The sequence below is a fragment of the Meriones unguiculatus genome, chromosome 17, assembly GCF_030254825.1.
Source record: "Meriones unguiculatus strain TT.TT164.6M chromosome 17, Bangor_MerUng_6.1, whole genome shotgun sequence".
Taxonomy (NCBI): Eukaryota; Metazoa; Chordata; class Mammalia; order Rodentia; family Muridae; genus Meriones; species Meriones unguiculatus.
In genome coordinates this window covers 36,430,648-36,443,709 of record NC_083364.1, presented here as the reverse complement: position 1 = coordinate 36,443,709, position 13,062 = coordinate 36,430,648, and the positions used below count along the sequence as shown (strand labels likewise).

Here is a 13,062-nt window from a genome sequence, read left to right as displayed (position 1 = left end):
GTCCTGGAATTCAGTATGTAGACCAGGCTGGCCTTGAACTCAGTCCACCTGTCTCTGCCTCCAGAGTGCTAGGATTAAAGGTGTGGACCACCACCACCTGGCTAACATTTTAAAATTTAGTTTTGAATATCAGTTTCTCATACCTTTTGACCCCTTTGCCAACCTCCCCATCCCTCTTGTTTTTGAGACAAGGTTTTTCTAGACTTAAATGCACTATATAACCAATCCTGGCCTTAAAACTCATGTGATTCTTTTTCCCTCACTTTCCAAGTGCTAGGATCACAGGAATGTGTCAGCAGGCTCAGCAACTCTTCTCTTTAATTCTCTCCTTTTCTGTGGTGACTAAACCCTCTGCTTTTGAAGCCTTCATCCTTGGCGACTCCAGGATTGACTCGATGCTGCTTATAAGCACTTTTATGAGTTTCATTTTCATTGCTGAATGTAAATTTTCTGACACTTTTAAAACATAGTGTCAAGGCACTGGAAAAATTTCAATGTGCTTATTTTTATTTTACTATCTGAAAACTTTTTAAAGCTAGTTTGTCAGGAAGTTAGTGATTAGCCGCTATTTTTGTACATTTGGCTAGAAGTTAGAAGGAAGGGGAACTAAACCCAATTTGATGTGTTTTCACCTTCCCATTGCCAGGCCTTCTTCCCCTTAGATGCACTGACATCTCATCTCCTCCAGGCGCTCTGTATTCTTGGCCTGTTTGCCCTTGGTGTGCCAGCTCTTTCCCGTTTGTGAAGGCTTTGGAAATGAGAGGGTTACCTGTTGAATTCAAGGGTTGGGAGCATATCTGTTGCTCGCTGGAATGGTCACTGACCTTAGACTCTCACAGTAAGTTGAATTTGAGAGGCCACTTCCCTCCTCTGGCCAGAGCAGCATCCCCAGCTCCCTGTGCATGGAGTATGGTGAGTGAGCACTGGGAGGGAAGGGCTGAAAGTCTCACTCCTTGTTCCTGCTGAGCTCTGAGCTGTGGAGCTCATCTTTCTCTGTGGAAGACCCTGTGTGCGCCCACCTGTCCTCGTGTCACTTCAACGCTATCCTGTGGTCCTCCCTGACTTAGGGTCCCCATTCTCTCTTACACTCCGGGTGCCACCATGAGTGTCTGTTGTACTGTGTGTGATAGCCTGAACGAGTGAGAGCCTTGACTGCAGTTCTTCTGTAATTCCCAGAGAACAAGTTGCACATGGGAATCATTCTCAGGTGGAGGCATTTCCCTTCATCCTTTCTCAACGCTCAGCACTGACTTAATTCTCGCCTCCCTTTTAGTGGGGTAGGAAGGACAGTTTATTTTGTATATTTAGATAGTAAACGGATTACCCTTAGGCTCTCAGCATTTATTCCAACATTCTCCATCCAAGAGGTACTGTCATTGGAAGATAGACAGCCATCTCTATCCAAGTTCTGGTCCACCTTCCCCGGGAAGAGTCGAGAGCACCTTTAGTAGCAATCGTCAGGCTTCTCGAAGAAGCATGGTGGTTACAAGGTCTACTTCCAAGTCTGAAATGCTATGTCTACACTCCAATTCCCACAGAGGGTGGTCAGTACCTGTGCTCAGGAGAAGGCATGTTTAGAAGACCGTCAGAAGGACAGTCCCTCATCAGTTACCTCTCAGAGCAAGACTTTGGCAGCTGTGCAGACCTCGAAAAGGTGAGGTGTTAAAGGGGCAGATCAGGAGGGACTTCAGCAGGGCGTCTGGCCTGATGGTCTCTGCTGCCACCATCCTTGTCTAATGAGCTGAGTACCTGGCAGTGCCTATGAACTGCAGTAAGCGAGCTTATCTGGGCAACACCTCAGGGAGCTTATGCTCCTCGTTAGTCCAGTGCTACTCTATGCAGAAACACTGAATTTTAGTCACATGATTATTGTTCTTTGGTCCTATGACCTCACATAACTACTTCTACGAGAATCAAGTTTTCTTTTGTTTTCTGAGACAGGGTTTCTCTGTGTCACTCTGGCTATTCTGGAACTCACTCTGTAGACCAGGCTGTCCTTGAACTCAGATACCCACCTGCCTCTGCCTCCGATTCCTGGGATCAAAGGTGTGTGCCACCACTGCCTAGCCAAGGTCTACATTTACGGGCTTAAATATGTGTAAATAACATCTGTACACGAGGACATGATATTTACCTTACTACAGTGTTTATGGGTGTATGACTCTGGGAAAAGACCCTGCTTGGAATTCATGCCTTGTTTTCTCCTTTCATTAGCCTGGCTTCATCAGCTTAATTAGTGGCAAAGAGTGAACTATCTACCAGCAACATCTGAAAAGAGCTGCCATGTCCTATAGGCCTAAAACTATTAGACACACACTTGATCCAGCTATAAACAACATTTTTGTTGCTGGTTTTGAGGCACGGTTTTACTGTACTGCCCAGGCTAGTCTCAATCCTCAGGATTCTCTTGTCTCTGCCCACTGGGGGCTGAGATCATAGGTGTGTGGTGTCAGCCCAGCATGAGTAATGTTTAAAAGCAGTCATAAGAGAAAACAGCAGCTGGTAAAACTTCAAATTTATCTTCTTCAGCAGTGGACTCAGTTCATTCTGTTTCATTCTTAGAAGCCATGTCATCAGAATTCTCTAGAAGGCCTGGAGTTGTCTCATCATCTCCAGGGCAAGTGGTGTTTCCCATCATGCGCTGGGCATAGCTTCAGCCCGTCAGACCATCTGCAGCTGGTCTAAGTGCCAGAGTGGTGTTGTCAGTTGCATTTTCTCAGTGGCCAATGATGGTGGAAATGTGGAAATGTCTGCTGCCAGACACCTGAATGTTAGGGCTGTGGAGGTGGTTCCTTTGTGTGTAAATACTCCTCGGTATCCGAGATACTGTCTTATGCCTACCCTCTGTAAGGAACTGACATTTTTCATCATCTCTCTGGCTGGTCTGTGAAGCACATTTTTTTCAAGCAGTTGCTTTCCCACCAATGTGCCCTGTAATTGCAGTTTGATGACTTTTTTTTTTCTTAATTATAATTTCTTTCATTGTGTGGAGCAGAGCACAGGGACTAAGGTTGGCACTGGGATCTTGGGCTGACAGCTGAGATTCTCTTCTCATTTTTATGGAGAAGATAAACAGATGAGGAGATAACTGAAAGCAGAGAGACTCTAGGACTCTAGACTGTGCCTGTCTGCTTTCCTTACAGCAGACACATGCATCTCCCCTGGGTTTTGGAAAGCATGTGTCTTGGAAGCTCTGCTTCCCCACATCATCCTCAGCAAGGTGTTCATAGTTCTAGTCCCCTGACAAGCAATGTCTTTGGTGCCCTCCTTCCTCCAGGAGAATGCCCACTTCAGCATCTCAGAGTCCTTGATTGCCGCCATTGAGCTGATGAAGTGCAACATGATGAGCCAGTGTCTAGAAGAGGAGGAAGTAGAGGAGGAAGACAGTGACAGAGAGATCCAGGAACTGAAACAGAAGATCCGCCTTCGGCGCCAACAGATCCGCACCAAAAACTTACTCCCCGCGTACCAGGAGACTGAGCATGGAAGTGAGTGAGGCCTGTGAACATCTGTATGCGTGCCTCTGTACAGTGTCACAAAGCTCAGGGCCAGGTGGGCTTTCTCCTCCGCTCTTCAGGAGAGGTGTTATGTTAAGCTAAGGGTACCTCTGCAATCAACAGGTAGTACTATGGTGGTTTGGGTAGTACTGTGGTGGTCTGTTTTGTTGTTGGTTTGTTTGTTTTTTTCACTTGCTAGACTAGGAATACTGCTAGAACCCATGTTTCCTATATCAGAAATAGCTTTCTTCCAAAATGGGTTCCCAGGCCAGGGGTCACAGATGGACTTCTCCAAAGTTGAGTGAACCAGCAAGAAGGGCCAGTCCCATCCAAGATTCTATGCACTTCCTCTGTTACAGTCTAGGTTGTTTACTGTGGCATTGAGAAGGGCGAAAGGCCCTTTATTCCGTATCTGACGATGATGGTCTTTACCGTCACAGGCTTCCGGGTCACCTCCAGCAGCTCCCAGTTCAGTTCACGTGATTCTACACAGTTCTCCGACTCTGGCTCTGCTGAGGATGTTGATGAACTTGACATCCACGGTAAGGAGCATGATGTGGTACAAGGGAGTGTTCACCACTTGTTTCTTTCAGTGTGGAATGTTAGGCTGAGTGATCCCTGAAGTAGCGCTTCATTATGCCCATTAGGGAACATTGCTAGTTATTGGAAGGGATGGCTACTCTTGCTAAAACCAACCCCATTAAAACTGACGCCAACAAGAGCCTTGACAGGAAGAGGGTGGCTGGCTGTTGGAGTCACCCTGCTTCTCAGTCCTTATGTTTGTATCTTTCTCTTGGGTCCTCAAGCACTTTCCTCCTTCCAGCACTTTGTGCTGAGCCAAACCACATGAATTAGAATGTTTCCCTGGGCTCCACAACACAATTGAAATTCTTCCAAAATGTTTTTTTAAAAAAAGAGTTTTATTGCAATTTAAAAAAAAAAAGATAAGAATCATTGAAGGAGAAGGAAAAGAGAGAGAGAAACAATCAGGTTTACAAAGTAGAGCTTTAATTTCTGTCTTAGCAGTCTGAAGGCAGAATCCTAGCCTCGTTGTTGGAATCAAGTGTAGTGAGGAGAGGGGCTGCCTTCTGGGAAGACATTATAGTCAAGCAGGTTAATGCTCCTCTGGCATCACTAATCACCCCAGCAGGGAAACTGACAACAGATCAAAGAAACAGGTTCAAGTCCAACCTGGTGAGTCAAAGGGTTTATTGGTTTACATACAGGCTGCATCACCAGTAATAAAATAATAATAATAATACTATCACACAGTGAATGACAGCCTCGCAAGAGCTGCATAGATGGAGTCCCCCCCCCCCTTCAGCTAACCTGAGACCACATGCAGCTGGTACAGCATTACTCCAAGCAGGGAAAGGTGGAGCCACAAGAGAAAATGAGTAGCTGAACTCTCAGGCAAGGGTATGATCTTCTACCCGGTTCATATGAGGGAAGATCGGTAGGTTCAATCTCGGGAAGGTCTTGTTGAGGCTGGCCAGGGTCGGCTGCCCTGATTCCAAGGTGGCAGTGGCTATGTCATGCTTGAAGAGCGTGCTTCGCAACAGCCCTGTTCTGCAAACCATAGATTTCTTCAGGTCCCAACAAAGAGGCAAACAAACTAGCAAGCAAATAAACAAAACAATTCAGGCTCATAAACTCTTCCCATGGTAGAGTTTATGGTAAAACTAACCATAATTTTCTTATAGAGCTGAATTGTCTGCACTGCATTGAAACACTGTAAAATGATAACAACTATATTATAGAGCTGAATTGTCTGCACTCCATTGAAACACTGTAAAATGATAACAACTAGGTATTTTATTATTTTAGTCTTCAAAGTTGCTCCTTCACCCCCTGAGTAACCAGAGTTCTTTCCCACTCAGAAATTCAGATTTTACGCCACTTTTCCAGGCCTCTAAGAAAGTTTTCTTTGTGTTCTTCTTAATTATTTGATGATAATAGTCACTTAAAACTCCATTTCCCTCCTTAGTTTGTATGTGGTTTTTCTTTCTAACCATAATTTTCACAAAGTGGACACCTGTTGGAACCTGTTACTTCATTTGTGGGCCCCAAGCATGTGTGTAATCAGCTAATTCCCTGTTGGTTCAGAAATCCTTAAAGGAAACAGTCATAGGGCAGGATTTCTCAGTCTCTAGGCCCTTTTCATTCTTTGTTAGGAGGGACTGCCTTAAAGATTGAGGTTTTTGCCACCATCTCCGGCCTCTACACACCGTCCGCTAGTAGTGCCTAATTTCATACTCAGTAGTCAAAAACACGGCCAGGTATTCCTGACATCGCCCTTAGCTCCTTTTTGAGGAGGTGCTTGAGGCTGGACTGGTTTGGGGAAGTAGCAGTAACTGTTTTCCAAGCCTTCCCATGCATGTGGGTTCTTAAAAGCTGCTCAGAAGTCACAACCTGGTCCCAAGGACATACCATATGAAATTGTCAGTCTCAGCAACTCTCTTGCAGAAAACTAAAGGGCCCCTTTTTATAATTATTATTACACAGATGGTAGTGAAGGCTCTAACCTGACTCACATGTCAAAGAGTGGACTCTCAGTGTCACTGGCCTCGCTGTTCTCAGGTAGCCATGCTGGAAGTGTGGGTGTGCTTCTGCACGCATGTGTGTGAATGTTTGCACCAGCTTCTGACCATGTCTGCCCTTGTGATACTTGTCAAGGTTATGAGAATTACGTGGCCTGGAGAAGTAACTGAAAAACACTAGTCTTAATACAGGCGCAATTCAGATATTCAGATGCCCTTTCACACATGACCCAGGCAGTCCTTGCCATCCCCCCGCACAGTGAGAGTTTTAGATTAGGTGGTCATGTGACTTGGAGGAGCCAAAGTTTAGAAAAAAATAGTCAAAACCAGAAAAACAGTTCTGTCTTGGGTTTTTGGTACTGATGGTGGATAAGGGCATAATATTTCATGCTGAGTAAAATTCAATGTGAAGCTCCACAGCTTCCTTTTTGAATGCCTACTCTAACTGTATAGAAACTCAGAGTTGTACAGACTTTAGGTCTAGCTAATTTTGGCGTTTGATATTTTTATCTATTTGCAAGTTTTTTTTAATAATAAAGTTTATATTAGAAAAGAAACCATCAAATTAAGAATTTAAGTTCAGGGGCTGGAGAGATGGCTCAGGAGTTAAGAACACTTGCTGCTCCTCCAGAGGACCCAGGTTCAGTTACGAGAACCCTGTTGGGTGTCTCCCAGCCACCTGCAGTTCCAGCTCCAGGACATCCAGTGCCTCTGGACTCTGTGGACATTTGTACTCACTTGGGCGCATGCACACACACACACAAACACACTACATAATTTTCAAAATAATAAAAACACATTTAAAGAAAGAATTTAAGTTCAAGCCAGGTGTGGTAACCCACATCTTTAATGCCAGCACTTGGCAGGTGGACTCCTGTGACTTTGAGGCCATCTGCTCTACGTGGTGAGTTCCAGACAGCCGGAGCTACATAGAGAAGTGCTGTGTCAGGAAAAAAAAAAAAAAAAAAAGAAGGTCCAGGTGCTGGACCGAAGACTCAGCAGTTAAGAATGGCTGCTGTTCTTGCTGAGGACTGAAGCATAGTTCCCAGCATGCACACTGGCAATTACAGCCATCTGTAACTTCAGCTTCAGGGCATCTGATGCTCTCTTCTGACCTGCAGGCACCCGCACATATGTGTACACACACATACATATAAATACATAGATTTTTGTAAAGAGTTTAACTTCAGACCTGTAGTAGCGCTTGGGACCCCTGCAAACAGTAAAGGTAGGACAGAATGGCATGACGCTAAGAGTCTCTTTAGAGTTTTGAGTTTACAGAGCAGACTCCCTGAAAGTAATCTGTTCTAGGTAACTTCATATACAATTAGGAGTTACTGCTATAATGTTTTATAGGAATATAGTCAGTAGAATTAACTGAAAGAGAATAAAAGTTTTCTACTTGAAATTTTTAAAAATAAAATCTCAAAATTTTAATTATAAACTTTTAGTTTCAGAGAATTTTAGTAATACTAATACAATTTTTCATTACTGCTAAGACCATGATGCATTAGGATTTGAAATAATTATATAAGACTAAGCCATGTAATAAAGTAGAGTTTCTTTTTACTCTGCTTTGGAACTGTCGTCTATGGCAGAGTATATCATCAGGCATACTGTAGAGGCTTTCTTCCCCAGTCTTGGGGACTTAAAAATTGAGTGCATATGAGGGCCAGTGCAGTGGCCCAGTTGGCTGAAGGCAATTATTGACAAGGCTAACAACCTGAGCTTTATTCCCAGAACTCACAAGCTGAATGGACTGACTCCTGCAAGTGTTCTCAATCTCCAGTCTGCCAATGCACACAAGCACTCACACAGAAGTACACATTCTACAAATAAATAGTTACTAAAAAGTTCAAACCTAAGCATGGGGTAGAAGTAGCTGAGATACAAACTAGAGGTTCAAACTTTATTCACATTGTTTACAGAGGCAGACTGAGAGAACACCATTCCTTTCAATAGACAGTCTAAAACGATTTCAAGTCCTGTGTAAGTTATCATTGAAAATTCACAGAGAAGGACTGAAGTTTGTATCCTCAAAACCCATGTAAAAGCCAGGCAGACGTGATGGGAAGCAGATACTAGATTGCCAAACTAGCCAGCTCTGGATTTTGCAAGAGACCCTATACAATAATTAAAGTGGAGAGATTGAGGGAGATACTCAGTGTCAACCTCGGGCCTCCGCATGCATGTTCACATACACACCTTACATATAGACATATGTGAACATGTGGACATGCATTACACACACACATACATGCACACACATTCAATCACAAGAAACAATTCTAAAATTAAAAAAAAAATCTTCCAGGAAAAGCACGAACTAAAACAGTGTCTGTCCAGGCCAACAGTGCAGATGCACAGGAAGATGAGAGTCACAAACACAAAAGCTCAGGAAAAAATAAACTTCATCAAGGGAATTCTTACAAAGGTGAACGAGGAAAGAATCAGACATGCCAACTCAGCAAGCCGCTAATACGGAAAGGAGAGAAAGAAAAGAACAAACAGTATTAGGTAAACAATCCTCAAGATCACAGAATTCAGCAGGTAGCCCTCATTGGCTACTGTAAAAAACCGTAGGTAAATGGTCAGCTCTCCAGTTCTAGAGGCAGGCTAGCTGATGGGATAAAAACAAGATCCAACTGTTTGTTGTCAAAAGCAAGCCTCACTGGCAAAGACACACACAGAGATACTGAAAGAAAGAATAGAAAATGACTCACTGAGTATGCAGGAGCTGAGAACAGGCAGGTGTAACTGCGCTTATATTGGACAAACTATATTGTAAGCCAGAATTAATTGGAAGTGGTAAAGTCACCACACAGTAATAAAGAACACAAGAAAATATGGTAATTGTAATCTTTACACTGAACATTGGTGCATTCAACTTCATAAAACAATTCTGGACAGGAGGGGACAGATACAATAATGATGATTGATTTCAGTACCCTACTAGTCAAAAGGTCAGATTTTTAAAAAATAAAGAGCTAGGCGGAGAAACTCTGTCTCGAAAAACTTAAGAAATGGAGGGCCAAACTAACCAGAAGATCCAAATTAAGATTCAAATTGAAGAAAGGAGACATTACAACAGATACAGGTGAAGTCCATGGGATCATTTGTGACTACGTTGAAAACTTAAATTGCAAAAACCTGGGTAATCTAAAAGGACTAGATACATTACCAGACACGTATGAGCTGCCAAAGTCCAGTGGAGGGGCTCACCGGACATGGCAGGTCTGTAGCAGGCAGTAAGGCCCAAGCAGAAGCAGTGTCCCCGGCCAGGCAGATTCACTGCTGGATTTTACGAGACCTTTGAAGAAGAATGAAAAAGGAAAATTTACCTACATTTTGTCTTGTGACCCTCATTGCCACACAGTGGTTTGGGGCACGGAAGGGCAAGAGGAAGGATGAGATCAGATGTCTCAAAAGTAGTGAGATGACCGGGTGGTAAAGAGCACCTGCTGCTCCTCCAGAGGACCCAGGTTTGCTTCCCAGAGCCTTTACCTGTAACTCCAGCTCCTGGGATCCATATTCTTTTCTGGCTTCCTGGGGTGTCTGTATCAACATGCGCATTCCCACAGACACACGACATATTTGTAATTAAAAATAAATATTTTTAACGTAATGATTTAAGTTTTGTGTTCTTACTACACATGGGTTCCTAATTGTGAAAATAAAAACTTTAAATGTATTTCCCCCGCTTTCTTTTTGCTTTTGGCTCATTGTCATCTGCTTCTGGTCTTTAACTGGGCTTATGTAAAAATCTTCCTGGAAAATATCAAACTTTTGGGAGAAGTCTCCCTGATACTGACCAGAGGTTTTCAGGTGTGCTTCCTCTTGATCTCCTTAAATAATTCCATACTATTGAAGATCCTTTTGGGATACGCTCTTAGTCATTCTTCTGATGCTGTGAAGAGACACCATGACCAAGGTGACACTTATGGAAGAAAACATTTAATTGGGGTTTGCTTACAGTTTCAGAGGTTAATCTATTATCATGATGACAGGGAGCATGGTGGCACACAGACAGACATACTGCTGGAGAAGGAGCTGAGAGTTCTCCATATTCCTCTGTAGGCAAAGAGAGAGACACTGGGCCTCACATGGGCTTTTGACACCTCAAAGCTCACCCCAGTGACATGCTTCCTCCAGCAAGGCCACACTTCCTTACCCTTTTAATCCTTTCAAAGAGTGCCACTCCCTGATAACTAAGCATTCAAATATATTAGCCTAAAGGGGCTATTCTTATTCAAACTACCACAGATACTCTGATCAAGAGGGCTATCAGAATTTATAACAGCTTTGAAAAAGTAAGGTGTTGAAGTATTGCATTGTGGATATTGATTACGATAAGTAATCTGCATATTGCATAAACCTCTGATTAATGCAATCACTTTCCTCAGATTATGGCTCAATAATTAGACTGTATGAATCTGAGCATTCATAAGGAAAATGGACTTCAAAGCCACTTCAAAGCAGTAAAGATTACAAACCTAGAAACTGTAGAGAATCTGTTATCGTATATTTATTTAAAAAGCAGAACTGTTGATGTATAATTTACATAACAATTCACCTACCACAACTCAGCGACATTTGATAATTTGCTGAGTTGAGCAACCTCTGTTGTAGTCTAGTTTTGGTGCTTCTCCTTTTAATAAGATGTCTGTGTTAGTGCACAGTTATGAACTGTCCCGCCCCAGCCTCAGTTGACCACTAAGGCATGCACCTATAGATGTGCCCTTTCTGGGCATTTCCTATAATGGAATCACACCGTATGTGGTATATGATTTCTCATCCCTGCTTCTGTCTGTTTTTGTATGTGGTATCTGGCAAACTGGTTTGATACTTGGTGTTTGCCAAAATGATTCCATAAACCTCCAATTCTGGATAGCCTTTTCACTTTGGAGGTTAAGATCCTGTTGTTCGTATCCCCACCCACCTTCATCTTCTTGTGTTGTAGCTTTATCAGTTCTTCCTGTGTAGACTTTTCTAGAGTTTCAGTCCTCTGCATATATGTATCTTCCGGGTCCAATAGGAGACAGAAAATAGCCTGGCAGTTTGGATAGGGAACATTGAATGTTAAAGTTTTGCACTGCAATAGGGAGTTGAAGTCATGGTAGAGAAGTACAGAAGGAATAAAGAGAACCATTGAGAACACAGAAAGGGTGGATACAGATGGCTGCCACTCTCCCAAGGGCTGGAATAGAGCAGCACCAGGCTATGTCCCCAGGTCTCAGATCCAGGCTGCCTGGCAGAGGAGCATCTGAAGTCACAGAGCTGCCTTGAGTGTCATTGTGGGTGCCATTCGTAGGGAGAGGTCATGCCAACATCCTCCACTGGGAAGCTGCTCTCAGTGCCTCACCTCAGAACTCAGGCAGGACTAGGGAGCAGCTGGTGGAGAAGGGCTAAGCCGCTGACACCATAAAACTCTCCAAACTGCTGTGGGAAATCTTTGTGAGAGAAACCGCTAATTGCACTCTGCTGTGGCACTACCTCAGACACACTTCCTGGGCAGTATCAGTGTACTGAACTGCCAACGGAGATAGGAGCACAGCCGACTGCAACAGGACAACTCTTTTCTCCTCAGCATCCTCCCAGTGCCCTCTGGGGACAAGGCTTAACTTGCCAGCTGACCCAGGAGACATGTTGGAAGCACTGCAGATTTGGAGCTCAAAGGCAATAAATTGAAACCTGAAAGATATATAAAGAAGGGTAGTCATGAACTATATATTCTGATAAGAAAAATCTGTATCAAGTTTGTGTTGGATAGTTTTAGTCAACTTGATACAAGCTGGAGTTATCTGCAGGAAGGGAGCCTCAGCTGAGAAAAATGCCTCCATAAGGTTGGGCTGTAAAGTTTTGTTTTTTTTTTTTTAATTAATGATTGATGGGGGAGGGCCCAGCTCATTGTGTCTGGTGCCATCCCTGGGCTGGTGGTCCTGAGTTCTATAAGAAAGCAGGCTGAGCAAGCCAGTAAGCAGAACCCCTCCATGGCTTCCGCATTAGCTCCTGCCTCCAGGTTCCTGTTTGAATTCCTGTCCTGACTTCCTTCAGTGATGCACTGTCACCCAGAATTGCAAGCTAAAATAAACCCTTTCCTCCCCGAGTGTTTTGGTCATGGTGTTTCATCACAGCAGTTACCCTAACTAGGATAAAGTCCAAGGTAATCAATTGTTTTTCCTCTCATTCTTTTAAACAAAAGTTTTGAAAAGATTTATTTTATTTTATGTATGTGACTGCGTGTACACCTGTATGCCAGAAGAGGGCAGCAGATCTCATTACAGATGGTTGTGAGCCACCATGTGGTTGCTGGGAATTGAACTCAGGACCTCTGGAAGAGCAGCCAGTGCCCTTAACCTCTGAGACATCTCTCTAGCCCAATAAAAATTTAAAGATTTATTATGTATTTTTTAATGTATATGAGTGCCCTATCTGCATATAGAACCTGCATGCCAGAAGAGGGCACCAGATCTCATTATAGATGGTTGTGAACCACCATGTGGTTGTTGGAAATTGGGCTCAGGATCTCTGGAAGAGCAGCCAATGCTCTTAACCTCTGAGACATCTCTCCAGCCACTTAAATAATCTTTTAACAATAATAATAGCTCACCATTTTACAGTTTTTGTCTTTGAGTTAGCAATTACAGAAAATTCATCGGCATTGGGTCCCCACGTGTTGGAAGGTCACTTTATCTGCTAAAAGGAAAGTAAATGGAAATCATTATCAATGTGATCAGTAAATTCTGAATTTAACGTCCTAAGTTTTACTTACTTTGTTTTAAGATGTGTAGATTTTGCTAAGATGCCAAAATTGTACCCACTCCTTTGATCAGTCCAGTCACCCCGTAGAGCACCTTTTCCCCTCACGATGTGACGTTGCTTTATTGTGTGTCTTCTTTCTGTTCTGTGTGTGAGGGCAGGCACAGGCTGCAGCATCCACGTGGACTCTGGGATTGACTCGCGTCCTCATGCTGGCAGGGCACCTGGACATATGCAGCCATCTTGCCAGCCCCTGCTGCATTTTA

The 13,062-nt window shown here is 43.5% G+C and overlaps 1 protein-coding gene across 8 annotated transcripts in view; it reads left to right on the top strand.

The window, feature by feature from the left end:
- Rubcn (rubicon autophagy regulator) overlaps positions 1-13,062 on the top strand; it is a 63,293-nt gene that overhangs the window by 39,413 nt on the left and 10,818 nt on the right. For 4 of the 8 annotated variants that reach the window (XM_060370250.1, XM_021635326.2, XM_060370246.1 and 1 more), the window contains 4 exons: positions 1,539-1,654; positions 3,278-3,488; positions 3,938-4,039; positions 6,003-6,077. In XM_060370250.1, coding sequence (XP_060226233.1) covers positions 1,539-1,654; positions 3,278-3,488; positions 3,938-4,039; positions 6,003-6,077 — 504 coding nt within the window. The remainder of the gene's footprint in view (positions 1-1,538; positions 1,655-3,277; positions 3,489-3,937; positions 4,040-6,002; positions 6,078-13,062) is intronic. The other 4 variants (XM_021635324.2, XM_021635323.2, XM_060370248.1 and 1 more) reach the window with 1 other exon arrangement.